Genomic DNA, 23,171 nt, shown 5'->3' with positions numbered 1-23,171 from the left:
ACCCGATTCTGGGGAAATGCCCTTTCACTCCTCATAACCGGGCGCACTTCATGTTTGTCTGGACCTGCTCCTACATTCAACTCGGAGTCGCTAATTTTCACAGTCCTCTTTTCACCTTGCTCCATCAGAATCTGACATATTTCTTGCCTTTTTAAGCTTAGAGGTCAACAGGATTTCCATTTGTTCAGTAGGGGCTCACAGAAAGGGGACAAGAATTCCCCGACATAGCGGGAACAAGGCATCAGGCAGCCTTAGTTTCTTTTTTTTTTAGTAATCAACTTGTGAAAAACATGTAGCCTCACCAAGTTTCCCAAAAGGCAAAAAGAGTAAATCCTGAGTAACCATCTCATTTGTGCATCTATATTTATGGTAAATAGGTAAATACCATCCTTTAAATAAAAGAAAAAAAAATGGTAAAAAATACGACACACAATTTTACAAGTACTAAACTCTTTAAAGTACTGAATAAAAAAAAGAGATCACCAATAGAGCCAATTTTTGTTGAAAAGAATGATCTGTTTTTATGTTAATTACATTACATTTTAATAATAGCCCAGCGGTAAATTTTAACTTCTTTAAAAAAAAACATGATGATGGGTTGTGGTGATTACTTTGACAGCCATAAATTCTAAGTGTAAAGTGAACAATGCCCTTAATAGGAGGAGGGGAGGTAAATGCCCCTATTAACAGACTCGTCTCCTAACTAGGATATATTTGGACAATAGGCATTCGCGTAGCTGCTATACCAAGACAGAAAGCTGCCTATCCAATGCAGATGCTGAGTCTATTAGAAATGTGCATGTTTCAGCTTCTTTCCCCACTCAGAGGCATTTGAACTTGCATGTTAGGGGGTCAAATATGTGCGCTGGAAAAAAAGAAACACACACAAACACAACCACTCCACCAGAAGGCGAGTTCAATTTAACCACTGAGTCCCTCAACCTTGTTTCATCTGGGCTGCTTCCTGTCTCTTTGATGAAGAGCAAAGATAGTTGGGTATTTGCATCAGCCTTAAACACTCAGGAATGCAGCAAAGAACAGAACTGTGCCTCCAAGCACAAGCAGCCAGAGTTGTAATTCTAGATAGTGCTGAGTCTCTAAATAAGGAAATTTAAAATTTTTGGTTGTTAATGAGGTTGCTCTAGAAAGGACCACGCACTGGGTGATTTTTAAACTCCGGCCACATTTTTGATTCTTCCGTTAGTACAAGGGTAATACAAACTGACTCTCCTTTTTACAAGGGCGAAGGGAGAGAAAAAATAAAAGGGCTGTCTGGAGTGGCCTTGCCTTCCGTTGGCTGAGAATGGAAGTGAGGACTTCCTTGACAAGAGGTCTGCCTTTGTTTTTTGCACCTGGAGTTTTTTTTTTTAGGGCTAAGAAGTCACATCACCAAGTATTGATTACTTAGAGCATGCGTGAGTGCGACACACCTTGCGGGAGACAGAGGAAACAGGAGGCTGGAGAGACAAGGCTAACATTTAAAAAATAGTCGGGGAAACAATGAAGTATTGAGTATCATCCAGTGGCAAGCTTAGAGGATATGGATCCATCAGACATTCCTAGACTGTTAGAGTTAGGTCTAGTAAAATCAAAAAGAAAAACAAAAATGGGCAGGCTGACACAGACTTGTCAACTTTTTATTTTGCCAATTAAGAATTTTAAAAAGAAAACAAAATCAGAGAGCAAACACAAAAAAAGAAAAAAGAAGGAAGGAAAAAGTAACCACTATTTTCTGTCATCTTTATTAAAGGAAAGACATTTAACATTTTTAAAAAAAGGGTGGGTGAAAGATATAATTATAAAATAAATGACAGTTTAAAAAATTGTATACAGTGTGCTTTATGAGAAACTCAATACTTAGTCTATATTTTTCTTGTTTTTAAACAGACTGTAGATTTTGTCACAGATGGGCCTTTGGGATCTGACAGATGACAACTTTCTTCTGTGCATCCTTGTACAGCATCCCATCACCATCTTGGAACACACGAGCTCCATGAATATCTGCTGAATAAACGAGGGGCCATATTTACAAATGCACATTTGCCGAGTAAAGCTTTCATGGGGACCACGAGTCAGGGACAAGAGGACAGTATGGCCGACCACGAAGGCATTGGTGTGATGGCAAAAATAGGGAAGGGCATCCTCAGGAGTTATATCATTTGGAGCACATGGGAAGAAGATATTTCGGACCTCCCAAATGCAGAAGCATCTGGATGTTGCTTAATGTCTTCCAAATGCAGCTTCTAATTTTTGAGGTTGTCCATTGAGATTCAGCTAGATGGAGAGTGGTCGCTGGGTGTTTCCATCCCAATCCCCCTGGGTCCAACCAGCTAAGCAACAAAGTGGTGTTAAAAAAAAGAAATGATGACACGTTAAAGAATGGTAAGAGACTTTATTCAGGGAGGGTATTGAGATTAGTATAGGGACCACTACGATGGGGTGTTAAAGGAGGGGAGGAAGATTGGGCTCAACTCCAAACACAATAAGGCCAAGTGGGGATTTCATAGCCAAGGAGCAGGGTAGGGAGGGCCAATGGAAAATTACTGAGAAAGCAGGGTAATTCTTGCAAACTGACTTACAGGATTCTTGCTGAAGGCAGGCCAGGGTGATCAGATATTACCTAAGGGACCCTGGGGAACGAGCAAGGTGATCAGATATCAAGGGTGGGGGATTCTCGCAAAACAACTTGATGGGATTCTAAAAGTGGGCCATGTAAAGAAAGGACATGGAAGTCCAACTGTGGAGGCCTAGTTGGGAAGAGGATTCAGAGGAGCATGAGTAAAGTTTGGTCAAGAAGAGCCTCTTTGTCATTGGTCTCTTTCAACTTCAAGTCACAGTATAAACTTTTTCTTTTTTGATGCACATAGTTTCCTATGTTCACCCAAAGGAGCCTTTTTCCTGACAATCAAGAAATCTCTATGATGCAGTTGAGGCTGGTGAGAGGACAGGCTCTGAGGTCAGACAGGCCTGAGCTGGCCTCCTGGGTCCCCCAATCACCAGCTGGTAACCTGAGCAGTGACTTAACTCCGAGCTTCAGATGCCTCATCTGTGTGATGCAAATAGTAACAGCCCCTCTCTCAGTGTTGCTAGGCTGAGAGAAGATGATGGACTTAACACGGAGCCTGGCCCTTGAGGGGGACCCGACATATAGCAACTGAAAAAGAAAAAAGAAAGAAAGAACAATCTGACTGCCTTTATCACTCCACCTTGACACCATTCACGATCTCTGAAAATGCACTGCAGGCTGGAGAGGCAGAGTATTAAATCTTGTTGAATTCAAGAACACAGAAGGCTTCTCATGAGGGAGAGAAGAAGAGAAATGAAAATGAATCAGCACTGACAAGTCAGAAATATTACAGACTACACAGCAGAGATTCAAGGCCCAGAATTAAAACTGACCAAATGACGTAACTTGGGGGAAATTACTTAACATTTCTAAGCCTCAATCTTCTTATCTGTGAAATGGAGATAACAGATACTATCTATTGCCAGGCGGCTTGAATGAGGATCCTACAAGATATACCACATAAACCACTTTTTGTAGTGCCCAGCATGAAGTGATCATTAAAGAACTATGATTTATTATTATTGTCACTATTACTATGATGACAATGATCAGAACAGAATATCTGCTTGAGAAACTTGGCAGAGAGGATATGGCCGCTTTAGATCTCATGGTATCTTTTGCGTGCAAATAAATGACGCAATTAGCATGATGCCTTTCACTGTCGAACCAATAAGATCTCTCCAGAAGACAACATGAGGATAAAATGTGAATGGGAAAATACTAAAGAAACAGGTAACTCCCACTGTCCTCTATGCTCTGACAAAAGAGTGATTCTGTTAGTGTGATTAGTTCAAAACAGAGTATTAAGCCCAATGGAATCATTTTAAAATAAGACTCTAATTTCAGGAACCTAAGGAAGTCTGCATTTTAATAAGATATTTCATTGTATCTCAAATACAAAACCATTGTTTGCCTGACTCTATAATTTATTGTTAGACAGATACTGCGTTATTACTATAGCAAAATGAAACACGCAATGATTTCGCTAATAAAACAATTGGATCATAAGGCAAAGCACAGCTCGGCAGTTTAAACAGAGCCCAATACCCCTGAGCACAGATCTGCATAGTCTAATATCCCCAGCCGGAATTTCACCTTTCTCTACTCTTCCGCTGAGAAAATCATTGAAATAGCCTGCTAACAATACCATTACTGTCTCCCTAACTTAATCTTTTGTTCCTTCCAAAGAAAAGACTGCAGCTGATTATGAATATTCCACTCTACAATTTCCTTCATTTAATATACTACCGTGTTCTTATTACGGTATTAATAGCTTCTTGATTTACATTAGAAAGTATATATTTTACACCATGGGTAAAGCTATTTCTTCCCCTTTAACAGAAAGAACTTATATAAAAAGAACTTATAATTTGGTAAATGGAGGTGGGGGTGTGCGTAATTGCTTAGAAATAATATATGATATTCTCCTTCCTGGTTTTTCTCCTCTCTGCTGGGGAATTCCTCTTGCCCAGTCAAAGAGGGCAGGACAGCTCCCCTGAACCACCTTCGTCCTTTGACCTTCCATCTGGGAAGAGACATTCTGAGCTGCGCTGGTATGTCTCCCCGGGGCTGCCTCCAACTGTCCATGGAACGCAGAGTTTGTAATTCACCTTTCACAAAAACCCAGAGGCACAGAAAAGCCCAGCCCTCTTCCAGGTGAATAAAATGAGGCAGGTGGCAGTGAAGAAGAAAGGGATCTTAGGGATGAAGAAAGATCTATGTGACTCTAGAGAGAGGCCAACCTGGCTTTGCCCCTCCATCCTTGTTGTGCAGGGAACCACCTGATGCTGGCTATCGCTTACATCCCCTGAGCCCTAGGTGCCTTACCTGTGAAATCAGGGTATTCATGTCCACTTCCCAGATACTTTGTGGAAATCGAATGAGGGCGTGTGTGTAGCCAATGCTTCTGGTGGTGGCCGATGAATGGCAGAGGCTCTGGGAGGAAGGCTGGGGTCCTGCCTTCTTCCCAAGTATGTCCAAAGCCACAGACACCCCTGCAAGGACTGAGATGGCCTGGGGCCGGCATACAGGCTGCTCTCTGCCACCTTGTCAGAGGCCTGGGTCATCCCCACTGTGACCTTTGAGTCTGTTCCAGACCTCTGCTTCACTCTCAAGGTGGATGTTCAGAGGAGTCGAGATCTAGAACTCTCTCAGTGGCCTGTGTTCAGAGATCACACCTTTACTGCCCCATTGTCCTGCTGTAATTTTAGGGTGATTTCAACCGCCACCAGGATATACCAATGAATCTGGAAGATTCTGGTCTCAGTCCTTCCACTGGCCAGCTCTCCTGTCACAGGGAGTGACTTCACCTCTCTGGACCATAGCTCCACAAGCCAAGGAGGACGGTTCCAAGGGGAAGTCACAACTGGCATCCTGCACCTGGTTCCCATGGCTCAGGCATAGAGGCATGGCCCACGGAGGGTAAAAAAATGTGAACTGGTTGCCACTGTTTAAAACTGGAGAGACTTCACGCAAAAACTCCTGAGTCTCTATTTCTCTGTAAAAACAATGGCAGCAGCAAAGAGCTAGAGCTGAGGAGATGCTATCCTCATCATCCAATGCCTTCCTGGCCCACTTCTCCTATTTCCATTAATTTACAGGGAACCCCTGCAGCGCCTCTGAGTCCTAAACATGCTGTAGTTCAGCCACTGTCACTTAGAGAGCCACCTGTCCTTTTCAAAGAAGCACCAGTTCCCAGAGCATGTCTGCTAGACCCCGACACTGGGGAGACCTGTAAAGACTCTCTTCAGCATCCCCAGGTCACTTGGGGCTGCATTTCACCTCCCCCATTGCCCACACTCCACTTCTGAAACCTAAGGTGTCCGGGGACGCAACCTTGCACACCTAGTTCTTCAGGTGCTGCTCTAAGACTCAGGAGCAAGTGGTGATTGACACGGTTGGGTTTTGCTGTATTTCTTGTAAAACTGTGTCAGGAACGATTAAATGGCGAGGACTTGAAAAGAGATGGATGTACCCCTCCTGAGGCCGTGTCTACACACAACCAGAGCCTTCCACTGGGCCAGCGTAGCGAAAACACCAGCCAGAGGGGCTGCGTGATTGAAGTGACAGGCCAATTCCCCAGCAATGGAAGGCAGCCTTGGGCTATGGCTGGGGGCAGGGCAGCCGGCCCTTTGGTTTCTTTCCCATTTAAAGCACTTTGCAGAGTCTAGAGCCCAAGGTAGCGATTCAGTTCAATGTCTGTGGATTGATTGATTAATTCAAAGCCCCTGAGAAATCCCAGGGGTTCACAGATAAAGCTAGACAAGCTGAGAATGTTTGTCTTCCTCAAAAGGAAAATGTTCAAGAAGCGGCCCCCTAATTGGAGATGATTTACATTTCTCTCTTGATCTCAGAATTGGAAGAGCAGATGAGAGTCTCCATCAGCAACCACTGGAGTCTGGCCCACAGAGTCCAGATTCTTGCCCGACACCTTCAACATGGACCAGCTTCTGTGGCCCCAAAATGTGGTTTGGTTGTTTAGATTGAGGGGGTCAAACAAGTCGTGGCCTCAATGCCGACTCTGCCTAAGCAAGTCATCATGTGCCTTGTGCCTCCGTTTCCCTATTGAGAAATGGTGATTTGAGTGTGCTACTGATGTCAGGTGCTTAGCACAGCGTCAGGCACAGAAGAGATGCTCGCTAAAGTGTACCTGTTGTTTTGAAGGTGAGTACGATGATGGCACACACAGTCTCACCAAACACGGAAGCTCAGATTCCAAGGGCTGCCCTAACTTGGAGGAAAGTACCTCCAGTGCCCTTTCCGGGTGCTCCACGGTCACTTATATATTACTGCCTTCCGCATTTTAGCGGAGTGATGCCCCACATCATCCAGCACTGAGATTCTGAAAGGCGACTTCCTGTCAAAACGCTTGCCTGCTGATTGTCATGAAACACACCAAACCAAGAAAAACTGTGGGGTCTCTGATGTTATCTACCCAAGAGATAGCCTGCTTAAGGTATACCCGGATCCTCAAAGTCTCTCCTCTGAGTGAGATATCTCACCCCGGAGAGAGATCTCTGGCTATTTGCTGAATTATATCAGAGCGAATTAAACTAAGATGCACAGGGGGAGGCAAAGTTAATAATGCCTTATAAATTCAATTTGCATTCCACTCTCAATTTTAACCCAATCTGCATGAGCTTTCCAAAATAAGCAGTCATTTGAAATCTTTCCACGTGATAGATGGTCTTACACATTTTAAAACACCTTCCCTTTAATAAACCAAACCGCACAATGTGGTTTTAACTGGTTCTAGAATTTTCTGATAGTGAAATATTTTATGTTTCTGGGCCAGAACTGGTCATTTCTTCTTGAAAATACGATGTTTGAAAATCAGTTCCTCCTATTATAGATTTCTCCCTCAGCTTGTAGAAAATCCATGATTCCCTAAACATTGGTCTTTGAAAGCACATTGACTAAAATCTTCATGCTTAATTCATGAAGCGCAGTGTGGAGATTAGCGGAGCTGGACATAGACCAGGAATACTTTATCATATTCTAATAAGCAGAGGCTGAAAATTGCATTTCTAAAGCTACAGTATTAAAGGGCATACCGCTAAACATGACCCAAACATAACTCAGTAGTTTTACAGTGTCTGAAAAGGCTTTGATATGATAAAGTATGCTGACGAGGGGGAATAAACACAACTAGAAATTTCTGAATTTAAAAAGAAAAAAAAGGGCGGGGGGTTGGCAAACATTCAGTATATTCATGGAAAAATATATATTATAAACTCATATATTGTGTTTCCTATTAAACAAGTATTGACTATTGAGTCAAGCTATAGAAGATCCCCATAGCACCACAATATAGGGGTTTGGAAAGCATAAAAGCATGAGAGACGAAAGAAAATAAATAAAGCAAGCCTAATCAGATTAATTTGAAGGTTTCCAGAAAAATCTAAGTGCTGGCTTTTCAACCTTTTTTAAGACAGGTCACCAGCATCGTTTCTGAAAGCAGAAAGCAACACATATGGGGGCAAATGCTTGACGGTAGATTAGGGACATTGCTCAGAAAAGGATGTAGGATAAAAGCCCTCCCTCATGCAGGCAAAAATTGTCTGCAAAATGATGGTGATGTGTAAAAGCAACCATAGAATCCAAATATACAAACCAGCAGGGCATGTGGCACCGAGGACAGTGCCTGGCACACAGTAGTTGCTAATAACTGTCTGTTTCATTGACTGATGAGTTAACGCATGAGGAGCAAAGAAAGCAATGGAAACAGGTCCTGTGCTGCCACACGAGTTCGTGGAGACTGTTGGATGTACTCTGCTGAGTGCTTGCTAAGCTGTCTTCCCTTTATAAAGGCAGGCACTGATGAAAATAAACGCATTAGGTCAAGAGCAGCTTTCACAAAGACAGTAGCTTCCAGACCGAAGCACCTGGACCCACTGGCAGCACCAGAATTTCTACGGGGTCTGGGGATCAGGTTGAAAGGGAATGGGGTGCTGGGGGCCCCAAGGATTTGTCTTGAAATGGCATCCGCAAAGCCAGAACCTGGGTGTTACTTAGACGGCATGTTTATCGGGAAAGGTGTGGGAAGGGTGCTTTGGAGATCTGGCTGATGGAGGATGTGTGATCCCCAGCCCTCAAAGCCAGCCCTCCTCACTGCTGAGATCAGACCAGAAAGATCAGAGCAGCCGAAACCCTGCCGATTTCTATGATTTTCTTTTTACAGGTATGCGTTCACCACGCTCCCTTCGATCCCTTCATGAAGCAGGGTTTATCCTCTTCCTTTCTACCAGCCCTGTTCACCTCCCAACTGAATCTCCCTGCTGGCCTCTAATGACACAGCCCATGCTTTCTCCCCAAAATGGGCCTTGACATCAGTCACCTTGGAGTGTACATGCCAGCAGTTCCACAGGTCTGGGTCTCCTCCTCGTCAGCCGGCTGGTCCTGCTCATCCTTCATGTCCCCACTGGCCTCATTCTTGGAAGCCACCTCAGCACTCCTGATGTACCCACCCCAGGCTGGACTAGCCATTCCTGCTGTGGGTTTCCATAGGGCACCATGCCATCCCCACCATAACCCTGATGACCCCTTAGTTACTGCACACCTCCCCCACCAGACTATACGCTCTTGAAGGCGGTCTTGAGAAGTAACCCACCATATCCCCAGGCCCAGCAGAGCCTGGCAAGGTAGGATCTCAAAATACATTCATTGCATGAAACAAACGAACAAATGAAGGTGGTGAGTCTAAAACACCCAACCCGAAAGGGGACTGTGGATATCATCCTTTGTTGTATATTTCACTTTCACGTTCAAAAAAAAGAAAGCCTATTGTGTCTTGTACATAGATATGCCAGATATGATTACAGAAAATTTGAATATAAAAAATGAACAGAAAGAACAAAGAATGAAAAACTACCCATCTTCCCACCACTTAGTATTTTTCCCACTTTGAGTATAAATTTTACCCCCTTTGAACACTGAGGATTCTTTTCTACTCTACTGAGTTCAGATTTCTGACAGCAGCTACCCAATGAGCCATCTAAAAGCCATTTTGAGTATGGTTCACACATCAAGGCATCCTCTTTGACCAAGAGGCAGGTGACTCTGCCTGCTCTATCTGAAGCACAGTGTTTACCTCTGATAGGTAAATGTGGTCAGGGGTAGAGAATGAGGCCCCTGCTGCTGAGTGATCTGGACTTGTACACAGCGGCTTGAAGTCACAAGTGGACATGTTTGTCGCAAAGACGTGGCATGGCCTTGATCAGCGCATGGTCCCAACCAAAACTGCATGTCATGTGCTGGAGGGAGGCAGGAACCATGCATCCGCCAGTCGTGGGGATTAAAGCTGCAAGAAGACTCTCAGATATGAGCCAGGAGGAAGCAGCTTTGATTATTTCAAGGAAGGAGAAAGGATACATTTCCAGTTGCTGTTGTCTTTGTAGCTTCCCTTATCCCATTACCTCTGGACCGTCTGCTGGGGGTATGATATCCAACTCCAAATCTATTTCTGCAGCAGCTGTTAGCAATGAAGTATTTGTTTACCCACCCTCAGTGGCTGCTTTTGCAAGGTTTGCAGTGTCTTCTCCTGCAACTGCCACTGAACCAGCCCCATCTGCACCACAGCCTCCAGCCAGGGGCCCCCCAACAACGCGTTCTTCTCCTAAACAACTCTGGTTTCCGGGGCCAGCTCCCTTTTCCAGGGACTGTCGACAGTAAGGATGGGATGACTGTGAAAGGAACTCACTTCTTCCCTGAGAGACCAGCCCTTCTTGCTCCCTTAATTATAATTCTTTACTTGTAATATGCATCAGCTGCTATTTAAATAAACAACGAGGGATTTCAAACAGAGAAACTATGAAAATGAAATTGCTTTAATTTATATCCCAAGGGACTGAGGCTGTACAGTTCTCTGAATGCCAAATAAATAAATAAAAACTGAAATAAGTGTCAAGTTGGAGGCAGCCTATGAATTCTAAAAGGGGACAAAGGAGCCAGGTGTGGCCCAAGACAACTTAATATGTCCTCAGCTCCCCATGTGATGCCCAGGGTTCCTTTAAACACAGAATACAGAAATGTACCGGGGATAGCAGCCCCTTCTGGAAGGGAGGTGGGAATGCCGTGGTTTGTATGATCTGAAAATGAGGAGTCATGCAAGCTGAGGATTGAGACTCTCCTGATGGGTTTTGGACTATGGCAGCGTGGGCAGGGTAAGCTGTGTGGCAGCTGGCATAAACAAGCCAGAAGACAACAGGATGACTTTGTGGTAGATCCTTGGCCCTCTCTCTCAAGAGTCAGGTAACATGGAGAGAGATCTTGTTGTAGCAAATACAACAAGTATGAACTGATTTGGGGTCCTGCTGCTATAGAATATTGCTGAAAATATTCTCAGGGACGGACTTTGCATTGCTGCATGGGGTGATACAGACTGATACACACACATATGCACATGGGTTTGCTTCATATATGAGGTTAAAAAGGTTCCAAGGATTCCAGGAGATGAAGCTGAGAACAGGTTACAGGATAGGCACTAATAAGGCAGGGGAAAGAGAAGTTGAGAAGTGGCTTTATAATGCTCTTGCCAGGGACTTTATAAACATTATTGCATCTCATCCTCAAATGAATATTTTCCCATTTGATGGAAGAAGAAACTGAGATTTATATATGCGTTCCTGATTATACAAGCTGGATATGGTGATGCTGGGACTCAGATGCAGACTGTGGTCAATCTGCGTCCAGCTCCAGTCGCTGGGGGGAAAAAATCCAAAGATAATTTTTGTTTGTTTTCAGCTTAGAAATGTATGGGCCAATTGACCCAGGCACACAGGATGTCATCAGCTTTCACTCTTGCCAGCTCGGTCTTCGTCTCATGTCTGATTCTCTTTCTATGTCAGTGTCTTTCTCTCTCTCTTTTTTTTGCAATAGGCAGCCTCCCTCTGTGCAAACTGGGAAGATGCTGCCAAGCAGCGGGGCTGCAGGGTTAGCTGTAAGGTGAAGACATGCAAAAGTCTTTCCAGCCAGCTATAGCAGAAAAGTCTCTCCGAGGAGAACTCAGAGTGTCCTGGTTTTATGTAGGCTCAGTCCTCAATCCGGCACTTTGGCCAGGAGACGGGAGCTGTGATTGGTCAGACATGGGTTACGTGCCCATCCCTATGGTTAGGGGGTCCTAGTGGATGTTTTGAGATCAACAGTCCCGTCGCCACCACAAAGAGTGACCTGGGTGCTTCCCAAAGGAAGATGGGGCACTGTGAGTAGTTGATGTGTGATGGGAAAAGATGCTGGGCAGACAAACCTCCAGTTACAACAATAAAACATCACGATAAAGCCCCATGATCCTCAAAGAATCAGGATACAGTCCAAGGGGGAAAGGCAGGATGAAAGACAGTGAAAGGTAAGATGGGGCAGTTGTTGCCTGGTGTCTCAGTGCACTCAAGCGGCTGTAATGGAATACTATAGACTGGGTGCTTATAAACAACAGAAATTTATTTCCCACAGTTCTGGAGGCTGGGAAATCCAAGATCGAGGTGCCAGGTCATCCAGAATCTAGTGAGGGCCTGCTTCCTGGTTCACATTGTGAACAAAGTTCATGTTTCTTGGTTCTCACTGTAGAAAGGGTGAGGGAACTCTGTGGGGTCTCTTTTATAGGGGCCCTAATCCCATTCATCAGGCTCTGCCCTCAAGACCTAACACCTCCCAAAGGCCTCACCTCCTAATACCATCACATTGGGGATTAGGTTTCAACACATAAATTTTAGGACACAAACATTTAGTCCATAGCAGCTCGTGTAGCAGAAACTGCTGGTGTGTCCCCAATATTCATTTTCCCTTCTTCCTTGGCTACAGACCTTCCATATTTACCTAGGCACATCGGAGCCAGGACTGAAAACTGCGTTTCCCAGGCGTCCTTGCAGCTATCTGTTTAGCCAGGTGACAAAATTATGGCCATTGAGAAGGAAGCAGAAGTGTTGGGTGGGGCTTCTTAGAGGGCTCCTTGACAGGGAGGAGGTTAGTCTCCATTCCCCCTTTTCTCCTTCATGTTGCCTGGTCACTTTAGAGCAGGGGGTCCCAAGAAGGTGGAAGCAGCGTTGCTAAGCAGCCCTTGGACTGCTCATTTCTTGTCTTTTATGTGAAAGAATTTACCGCCCTGGTCAGGTCCTCGTTACCAGTAGCCAAATGCAATTGCTAAGTTATACACCTGGGCTCCCATCCAGGCCTGCCATGATGCTCCAGGTCTGGTTTCCAGCTCCAGTTGACGGTAACAGCAACTCCTTCTCTGCTTCTTCCTCTTCCTCTTCCTCCTCCTGCTTCAGCCACCCTATTCTCTGAGAATCCAGGGGCTTGAGAAATAACCCCCCGTCCTAACTACGCAAATGCTCCCATTCTCATCACATTTGTGATCTGCGTGTATGTCTATATTTTTATGGCTATCATTTCACTCAGGAACTCTCAAGAAACTGTATAAAGGTTCAATAACACTAAGTGACTGTTTGAATGTTTATTTGCTATCATGCTACCTTCCCCAAACACCAGCTACTGGCAGAATATACATATTTTCTATTTGGTGAAATAGAATCTGACCTCTAAACTGTCATATGATAAAAACAAAACAAAATAGAACAAAATAACACATCTATTTTGCAAGAAGCTTCCGTGTCTACCATACTTTTTTTAAACTGCGCTGTTCTTTATTTTCACATATGTACATCATATATTGTGATATGGAATGGATATTGACTGCAGCTGAGGTGAATATCCACATGTATTGACCTCAGAGGTAAATATTGACGGAGACAAAGGTAAAATCGATGCTTACCTTGAGGGATAATAAATCTAGATATCTATTGAAATAAGAAGTCAATAAGCGCATTGTTACAAACACTCGTGGTTATAGTCACTTGAGCACGTTTGTACAGTGAACGGCCAGTGGTTGTTTTCTAGAAAACTAGAGGCAGTGGTGGTAGCTCATCGAGGCTGCACTGACTGCCTTCTCACCAGTTTATTCCTCACTCTGTTTTGTCACCAAGTGGGACTGGAAGAGGTAAATAACTCCAGCCTACCCGTCAAATGAGGTAGTTCAGTCTCCGTCTTCAGTAAGCAGTTACTGAATTAGGTATTTACATTGTTTATTTCAGGCTGTTTTCTTTTCCCCCATAGCAGAGAAGACTAATATGGTTATCTCCATTTTATAGCTGGGTAAACTGAGGCTCAGAGAACTTAAGAAACTCATCTAAGGTTCTGGAGATGATAAATGGTGGTGCCCTGAATTCAAAACCCAATTGTCTAATGGTAAATTTGGTACCTTTCTACTATATCATAGTCTCTTGATAAGGACTCTAAAACTGGGACTCCAGGTGATAGAGGCAAATGTCAGAGAGGGGTGAATGCAGAGATTGGAGGGGGTTAGGAAAGGTCTATTTGCTGTAGACAGGCCTTCACAGAGTGACAGTAACAACTTATCTGCAAAAGTGGCCAAGAAATTTCTATGACCCAACTTCCCATTACTGCTGTTAATCATTATCATCATTACAGGTCAATTTTGGTCAGTCGTGACTATGTGCCAGGTGCTGGGTAAAGCGCCTTATAGACCTTATTTTGATGAACTCTCACAATCCTATGAGGTTATGTAGCAGATACTTGGTCATCTGTCCAATATCTATCCTCCATTTCTCCCTTGACGGCCAAGCCCAATTTTGTTCAGCTGTCCCCCCTCCACTGCATGACTAAAACTAGGCTGTGAATCTTCAGTGGCCTAGGCTCCCAATCATGGTGGGTCCAGATGCTTCACCAGGGGACTGTTTAGATGTAGGCCTTTGATACAGTTCTGGCCAATGAGATGTCAGGACAAGTCTGTTGAGGGCCTTTGGGGAAAGGTTCCCTTGTTCTTGAGAGATACACACAACAAGAGAAGGTGCCTTTGTCCTCTGTATCATGCTCTCTGGTTATGATGTCTGGAATTGTGGTAGCCATTTTGAAAATGTGAGAGAGACTCCAACCGAGGAAAAAGCTGATAGAGAATCTCAGGGAAGTGGAGCCAGACCATGACATGTCCCCTATTTGACCATCCTGCTTCTGGACTTCAGATTAGGTGGGATAACACATTTTCATACTATTGAAGCCACTGTGAGTTGAGTTTCCTGTTATAAGCAGCCCAAAGCATCTCAACTGATACAAGGAGGTACCATATTATCCCCCTTTTACACATGGAGAAACTTGGGCTTAGGAAGGTTGTTACATGAGGCAACTAGTACTGTCTAACCCAGAGTCTGAGTTGTTAACCGCTCCTCTGCAACCGTCCCAGGCATGCCTCCCATTTGAGGCTGATACCACGATCTACTGGAAATCAGGTCCTAAAACGAAACCCACCCCAATCGGCATCAATCCCCTCTAACTGACCTTGCAACTCCATTATGTAAGCATTGTGTAAGACGCACCCTCTCAACACTTACTCTCTTCAGAGGCACTGGACTTCAAAACTGTTTTACTGAGCTACAAGACATTTCTCTGTCTTAACATATAAACTGCAGGAGAACTTGGTTATGTCTCCTCATCACCTAGAGCTGTAACTTATCAAATGGCTTCTGCTCAACAAATACACTGTGTACTCTCAATTCTCCTTGTCCAACCTACTCCCTAGAAAACCCTTCCCTCTTCCCCAACTGGAACAATCCTATTTATTCTTCATTGAGCAGCAAAAATGATAGTAAGGGTGTTTCTTCCACTCTTCTTGACCAAAACCACCATCTGGGATCTGTCTTCCATACCAGTAAAACCTTGATGTACCTCTTTTAAGAGTATTCAACACACTGGATTCCTTCACTAATCCTCAACTGAGTCCCAAGTACCTACCAGGCATTGCTAGCTTTTTCCTATATGTGTTTCTCTCCTTAAAGACAGGAATCATATTTCATTTATTTCTGTAATCCTAAGGCCTATCAAAGTACTGACACATAGAAAAAGTGCAGAATTTGCTAATAATCATAGACTTCAGGTAGGGTAGGAGATGTCATGAACAGTGAAATCCTTTTTGGAAATTCTAACAAATACCAACTCCTTATTAGAAGACTCTCCTGCCCTAGAGTTTTCCCTCTTTTCTCGCCTTCCAGCTAAGAAGCAGTATCATGGTTAATGCCTCATGTTTCTTACTCTACATAAAGAAAAAAAAAAAAGGAAAAGCCAGCAGACAGGCTGTGAAACAGTTATAGGGAAAGCCAAAAGAAAGTGAGGAGTCACATACTGTAAGTTCCTTTTTTACCCTCACAAGTCTGTATTTGTACAGGAAATCAGAACACTTTATCATCCAATTATTGGTTATCTTTATGCCATTACCGAAACTCACGCTTAAGCAACTGCCTCCAGACTATAGTTTCCTTGCAGTGTCCAAGGCCCCTAGTGGGGGGCACAGTGGGGGAGGCACTGAAGAATCCAAACCGTTGGGGGCCCAAATGGAACAAAAAGGCAAAGAGAGGGGGGGATTCACTCTCTCTTCTTGGGCTGGGACATCCATCTTCTATCCTCAGATATAGGAGCTCCTGCTTCTCAGGCCTTCAGCTTCAGACTTACACCATTGTGTCCTCGACCTTCCCCTGGTTCTCAGGACTTTGCACTTGGACTAAATTATACCACAGGCTTTCCTGGTTCTCCAGCTTGCAGAAGACAGATTGTGGGACTTCCCAGCCTCCATAACCACATGAGCCAATTCCTATAACGTCTTCTCTTCTATCTATCTATCTATCTATCTATCTATCTATCTATCTATCTATCTCCTATTGGTTCTGTTTCTCCGGAGAACCCTAATACCGGTGATTGAGTCAGAAGACATACATGTCTCAATATGGTGGCCACGTTTCCAGAAAGAGGCATTGCGGAGTGGCTACTAAACAGTACAGATGGGAGACAAAGGAGGGAGTGGGCATATCTTCCTGGAAGACCAAGGTTCTCCTCCTCCACCATTATCACCACCATCACTGCCACAAGGAAACCTGTGCTTCTATGCAGGGACCATTCTGGATTTATCTCTTTATCCCTAGCACCTTGCACAGCATCTGGTACATAGTAGGTGCTCAATCAATTGATGCTAAATGAACAAGATGTTAAAGGCATCAGGAGGTACCCAGGACACCTAGCAGGAATGAATACTAGACAAGGGTGCAGGATGGAATGACCTCACTTTCTCTGAGCCTCTATGGCCTCACCTAGAAAAAATGGACTAACTGGTCCTGCAAGTGGCTTTCGTAAGTTCCATGATTCTAGTAATGAGAGTTTCACTCCTGTTCATGACCCGCTTCGAGCAAGCTTTGAGGCCACTTCAAAAATAAGCTTCAGAGCCCAAGAAAGGGTTGATTTTGCTGCTGAGCAAGAGCTTCCTGAGAACAAGGCGCATTTGGGTAGAGTAGCCCATCCCGTCCTCCAGGATAGCAACTAAACATTTCACCAGTGGCAGCCTCAGGAAATCAGGCTGCTAATTTAATGCAATGGCCCGAATCTTCATTATCTGCACCCAAAAACCATGAGTCAGGTCTCTTTTTGTTTGCCAAATGCCTCAACCTGTTCGAGTTCAGGGCTATTGTCACCTGGGGAGTATTTCTAGGGCTTCAGCTGGAGGAATAGAGCCACCCAGGGAAAACGTCACCATTTACCTTGCCAATACTGACCCTCCCTGCACCCATGCAGGGCCTTTCTGCAGCAATGCAAGGGTCACTGCCCCAGAGAAGTGCAATCAGAGCCACGGAGAAAGCGGACACACATGCTGAAGCTGAAATTAATTGGAGGGTCATGCTAGTATCTTATCTAATTGCCACAACTACAAAAGGAGAGGTTAAGTCCCTTGTAAACACTCCAACCATTTCCAAGAGGGAGGCCTGCTTGATTTACATAACCACAAGTAAACATGCAGAAAAAGGATGTCACTTAAGAGACTTAATGTTTCCTGACAGCAATGAATTGGCACTCATTGGGTCACTTTACGCATTTACCAGGAAGAAGTCCTGGCACAAGGATAGAGAACAGTTCAAGACTGCATTAGCTAACCAAGGAACATTCATCTCCAGCTCCTCAAAAACAAGGCAATGACCATGAGCAAGTACCTCTCTGTCTGGACTGCTTCACTCCCTCTGCTCCCCACACCAAAGCCTCAGAATGCCCAATGGGTTCAGTGCCAAGGAAAACGACATTTCTTCTGATCAACATCTCTGTTTACGGTAATCAGGGGAGGGCAGTGAGCTAGTCTCAGGATGCCAAGCGATCGCTTGTTTTCAGGATAATCAATAAGACACTTATCTTGAAAGATTCATGCAAGTTTGGAATCAATTATGAATGGGTTGATGATAAAACTCAGAGTTGCTGGATTTTTTTTTTTTTTTTAATTCTTAGCACAGAATTTTGATGGTTGGTTTTGTCGGTTTCTCTGAAATGTTACACACATTTTAAAAAAGAATATTCACTATACAATGCCATTATCCAATAGCTACAATGCCTCATGATTTAGGAGGAATTTTCAAATTTGGATGCTGTGAAATCTTGGTTTTATCTCTTAGGTTTAAAAAAAGGGGGAGGGATTTCCCATTGAAGGTATGAAGGGACGCAATGTTGTATATAGTGGAAATGGCATGAATTTTAAACTTAAACCTGACTCTGAAAGTACGGCCCCACCAGTTATAGACAGATGACCTTGAGCACGTTACTTAACCTTCCAAAATCGAAATTTCCCCATGTCAGAGATGAAAAGAGCATCTCCATCACAGGGCTATGGTAAAGATGAAATGAGATTATCTATATGAAAGGTTTACCACAACCCCAAACATGCAACAGCCCTCAATAAATGTTAGCTATCCCTAATATTAAAATTCTGATTTGGTCATGTTGAGGAAGTTACTTAATTTTTCTGAGTTACCATTTTCTCATTTCTAAAATGGAGATAGTGAGTATGTTGCAAGGTGGTTCGGAATTAAATTAGATAATAAGTAAAATAGCATCTAATACAGCAATTGGGTTGGGGTAGGTACTAAAAATGATAAATAATTGTATGGTAAAAACACTGTTTTTTCCCTTTATTCTCATATTCACAATACTTCTGACACCAAATGTGTAGGTTTTATCACACACTGACCAATCCTCTGACACCAGCTGGGTGTCCTACAACTCACCTCATTTCTCACACCAACCACAGTTAGTGCAGACTCCACAGGTTAGGGTTCAGTCCCACAAGACTACCCCCACTTCAGATGCCAATCTCAAGTACTGTGTCCCCAAGTTATTTGCAACTGTGACTTGCCTACAAATCAGAAGTTTCCACAATCTCTTTCTTGTTCTCTTTTCTCGCTCAATAATTTACTAGAGTGGCTCATACAAACTTAGGAAAGCAGTTTACTTACTATTGTCAACTTATTCTGAAGGCTATTTTAAAATATACAAATGAACAGCCAGAAGAAGAGATACGTAGGGTCAGGTCTGGAAGGGTCCTGAGCCCAGGAGCTGCTGTCCCCGTGGAGCTGGTGTGTGTCACCCTCCCAGTTTGTGGATGTGTTCACCAACCTGGAAGCTCTCTGAACCCCATAATTTAGGGCTTTTCATGGAGGCTTCATCAGGTAGACATGATCGATTATTAATTCAGTTTCCAGCCCCTCTCTCATCTCCAGAGAATGGGAGGTGGGGCTGAAAGTTCCAAGTTTCTAATCATGGCTTAGTCTTTCTGGTGCCCAGCCCTCACCCAGGAGCACACCATCAGTTGTCTCATTAAGAAAAAAGACACTCCTGTCACCCAGGAAATTACAAGGGTTTTAGGAGATCTGTGTCAGGAACCAGTGTCAAAGACCCAAAATTAGCAGGAGCTGGGGGTAGAGAACAACATATGTATATTTCTTATTTCACAATAGTATTCAACCAGAAAAACAAAATTAAAAGAGAAGCGAGAAATGGAGTTTTACCTCTCCATTTTACAAATAAGGAAACTGAGGCTTAGAGAGCCTTATCTTGCTTCAGGGTACCTGGAGCAATTATATCACAGGTGGGCCTGGAACCAAATCTCTCGAGAGGAAGGAAGATCTGCAGCTTGGATGGGAGCACGGGACAATAAGAGATTCCAGAAGGTGAGCCATATTGCAGAGCCAATGGAATCAGCCTGAGCTGTATCCTAGCTGGAAATCTGCTCCTGTCTGGGAGTTACAGGGGAAGGCAGAGGAGGGAGGCCTCTGGGGATGCAGGCAAGCCTGAGCTAGGCAGAAAAAGAGACTGCGGTGTGATATAACTTGGAAAAGGGTGCAGTTAAGTCAAGGAGTCGTGGCAGGACCACCATGGCAAAGAAGAGAAGGGAAGAACGCAGAAAACAGGGAGCCTCTGGAGCCCGGGACTTGCCTGACTTAATGCCAAGCCCCCCTGACAGCAAAAGACTAGCTGGGGACCCATCAGTGGATCCAGCTTTGGGGAGCTTGTCAAGGGCTGCATGAGTAAACCATATACCTAAGAGGCTGGTCCCCAAAGAGACAGAAGTCTGAGGAATTCTCAGTTTCTTGGCCGGCAGCTGTGGCAATCGTCTCCATTCAGGTTAGGATCCTACCTCAGAGAGGATGACTGCCAAGGCCTGGTCTCGTCTTGGCCCTAAATAGATCAACATTTGGCCTGAGCCTACAGATGACTTTTTATGGGCCTCACCACTTAAGCTGTCCCTGTGGTCAGAAATAGCCCGGGGGTGGTCAGAAACAAAATATTATAAATGTGATGCTATGTTTAGTTCACATGGACATGGCTGAAGGATTACTTTTTAGATTCAAGTTTTGAGTAATGGATTCATTACTGCCTTTGAACGGGCCTCAACAGATCCAGAAGTAGGCCAAGTGGTCATCTCAGCCTTCCTCCATCTTCACCACCTGGCCCTCAGGCACCTCAGGTGTTGGGGAGACTTACTTTGTGCTTTGACTGAGGCAGGAGGAAAACTCTCTCAAAGAATGGAAAATTCTCTCAAATAATTTCTTTTAAGGTATTGCTTACATGCACCTAAGGGCACAAATATGAAGTGTGCAGCTGGACGAACTTTTACATGTGTGCACATCCATGTAATCATATCACCAGATCAGTACATGGAACACTTCCAGCATGCCCGAAGGTGCCCTCCTGCCCCCTCAAGATCACTGCCCCTCTGAGAGGTAACTGCTATTCTGACTTCTCTCACACAGAGAAGTCTTGGCTGCTTTTGACCTTTACATAAATGGAATCATAGTGTGTACTCTTTTAAGTGTCTGGCTTCTTTCACTCAACTCTCAGCCTGACTCTCAGACTTTATAACGTATATAAAAATAGCACCTCTGCTCACTTGTCTTGGGCTTCCTTTGTGTGCTGGGCTCAGAGCAGTCCTCATGTTTAATCCTCACTGCAAACTGGGCAGATGGGAATTATTATTCCAGCTTTACTGATGAGGAAATGTAGGCATAGAGGGATTAAGTGACCTGGTGCAAAATCCCAAGGCTGGAAATTAACATATTGGGGTCATGGATTCAAGTGTTTGAATTCCAAAATCCATATTCTTTCCTCTTGGCCAATTCACTTTTGACTCTTGACTCCAGGGTCGGGAATAATTCATGTAAAGCCCTTCTTCCAGTGCTTGACACACTGGATATAGCAATAAATATTAGCTATGGCAATGATGATGATAAAGGTAATGATAATGATTAGGTTGGGCCTTGTAGTTAATGTAGGGGAAGCAGAAAGCAACAAGACAGCCATGGTCCTGGGTCTAATGGACTTACAGCCTGGTGCAAGGGACATACAATAAACATATAAGGTAGTTTTATAATGATAAATTGTGATTAGGAAGGGAAGGGACTGGTTGCTTTGGACCATCGTGAATGGTGGCACTTAGACAACATTTCTGCAATGGCGTTTTTCCTCTTGAACTGTTGGAGAACAAGAAGGCTGGGGACCTTCAACAATGTCACATAGCAGTTATTGAAGATGCCTAAAATATTCCCCCAAATAGGTATGCAACACTAACCAGCTTCGCTCTAATAAAGCTCTTCACCTGAGAGGGTCAATTACATCTGCGGTGGGCTCTTTGGAAAGAGCATTTAAAAGGCAGCTTTGCCCTTGACTCTTGATTTTGCATGTCAAAAGCACTTAACTCAAGGGGCCGGCCCGGTGGCGCAAGCGGTTAAGAGCGAGCGCTCCGCTGCGGCGGCCCAGGGTTCGCTGGTTCGGATCCCGGGCGCGCACCGACGCACTGCTTGGTAAGCCATGCTGTGGCGGCGTCCCATATAAAGTGGAGGAAGATGGGCACCGATGTTAGCCCAGGGCGGTCTTCCTCAGCAAAAAAAAAGAGGAGGATTGGCGGATGTTAGCTCAGGGCTGATCTCCTCACAAAAAAAAAAACAACAAAAAAAAACGCACTTAACTCAAAAACCTCTGGATTACCAATACCACACTGGGGCATCTGCTCCTGGGCCAGACCAACCCCTGCCTGATGCACTGACATTCAAAGCACTTGTGTTATCATTACGTTATCATTGAGTCTATCGCAGCTTGGGAAGATGAGTGTGGGACTCTGATATTTCCAGGCCTCCTCTCAAGGAATTGCTGACAAGTACAAGTACATCTTCCCACGAAACCTACAATCCATATTCCATTTTATGTCCTGGGATTCTGCTTCAGAAAAAGACAAAAACAAAACTCTTCTTAATGGATTCATTATGATTCTAAATTCCTTTGAAGATGCTAGAGCTGCATGTTACCTTAACACTGATTAAGCTAGGTTCTAGAGTTGGTGCATAAAGCAAATTGGAATATTGTTAGAATTACTCTTGAAATGCCAAAGTTTCCTTTGGAGCTGGCTGAATAGGACCAAGAGAGCTAGTTGCTGCACCAGCACCAGCTCTGCACCGTTCCTTTGACTGAACCATCAGATAAAGCAGCTGCCTGGGTTTATAGACCAGGTTATTATAGAACACACATCTTTAAATGCTTCACATTACAAGATGCTCCAACTAAGAGACTCGCAAGGACAAAGACTTCAAGAAAAAAAGATTTCCATCTTCTTCAAGACCTCTGCTCAGTGAGGGGAATGGAGAAAAGCACCAGCACTTTGTGAATCCCTGTTTGTCTCGCCTACTGTTGAACTTGAGTAGGTTAAATGCATGCTGGATGGCATGCACTGGACCTCTGCTTAAGACTTTGACATCTCAACAGCAAGGAACTTCTTTTCATCACTCCATGTTCTCAGAAACAGCAGAGCTCCAGGGCACAGCAGGTTCCTATTCAACCTCAGTGGAATGCCTTCTCATAACTGACCTACCAAATAATAGGTCACCAGGACATTTGCAGTCAGGGGGTGAGGTAAGAATCCATGCGTGGAAGTACCCCATAGCCGCAGTTTGGCTGAATTTGATGAAGACCTTTCCAATAATTGTAACTTTGCATAATAACAAGTTTACTGTTAAGCAGGGGTCATTAGTCATCTGTTAGAAATGACATAGCAGAGATAGACATATTGTGCTGAGATAGGACTAATCAACAGCCAATGGACAAAAGACATTTTTGTGAAGTTGTCATTGGTTAATAAATAATTGAAAATATAAGAATTGCATATAGTTTTTCATAAATCTAAATGTTTAAACTGTCCTTACACACCAAAAGACAATGTCGGCAAGCCAATCAATGTCGGCTCACATGA

At 44.1% G+C, this 23,171-nt stretch overlaps 1 protein-coding gene across 5 annotated transcripts in view; it reads right to left on the bottom strand.

The window, feature by feature from the left end:
* Positions 1 to 23,171, bottom strand: part of WWOX (WW domain containing oxidoreductase) — a 739,856-nt gene that overhangs the window by 303,920 nt on the left and 412,765 nt on the right. Inside the window, exon 9 of one of the 5 annotated variants that reach the window (XM_058528333.1) lies at positions 1,741 to 2,004. The exons of 3 other annotated variants lie outside the window; for them this stretch is intronic. In XM_058528333.1, coding sequence (XP_058384316.1) covers positions 1,858 to 2,004 — 147 coding nt within the window. In that variant the 3' untranslated portion in view covers positions 1,741 to 1,857. Of the gene's footprint in view, positions 1 to 1,740; positions 2,005 to 23,171 lie in introns of those variants that run through there. One more of the 5 variants, XM_058528334.1, reaches the window with a different exon arrangement.

The sequence above is a fragment of the Diceros bicornis genome, chromosome 32 (genome assembly GCF_020826845.1).
Source record: "Diceros bicornis minor isolate mBicDic1 chromosome 32, mDicBic1.mat.cur, whole genome shotgun sequence".
NCBI lineage: Eukaryota > Metazoa > Chordata > Mammalia > Perissodactyla > Rhinocerotidae > Diceros > Diceros bicornis.
The sequence above is the reverse complement of the archived record's forward strand: the minus strand, read 5'-3'. Positions and strand labels throughout refer to the sequence as shown.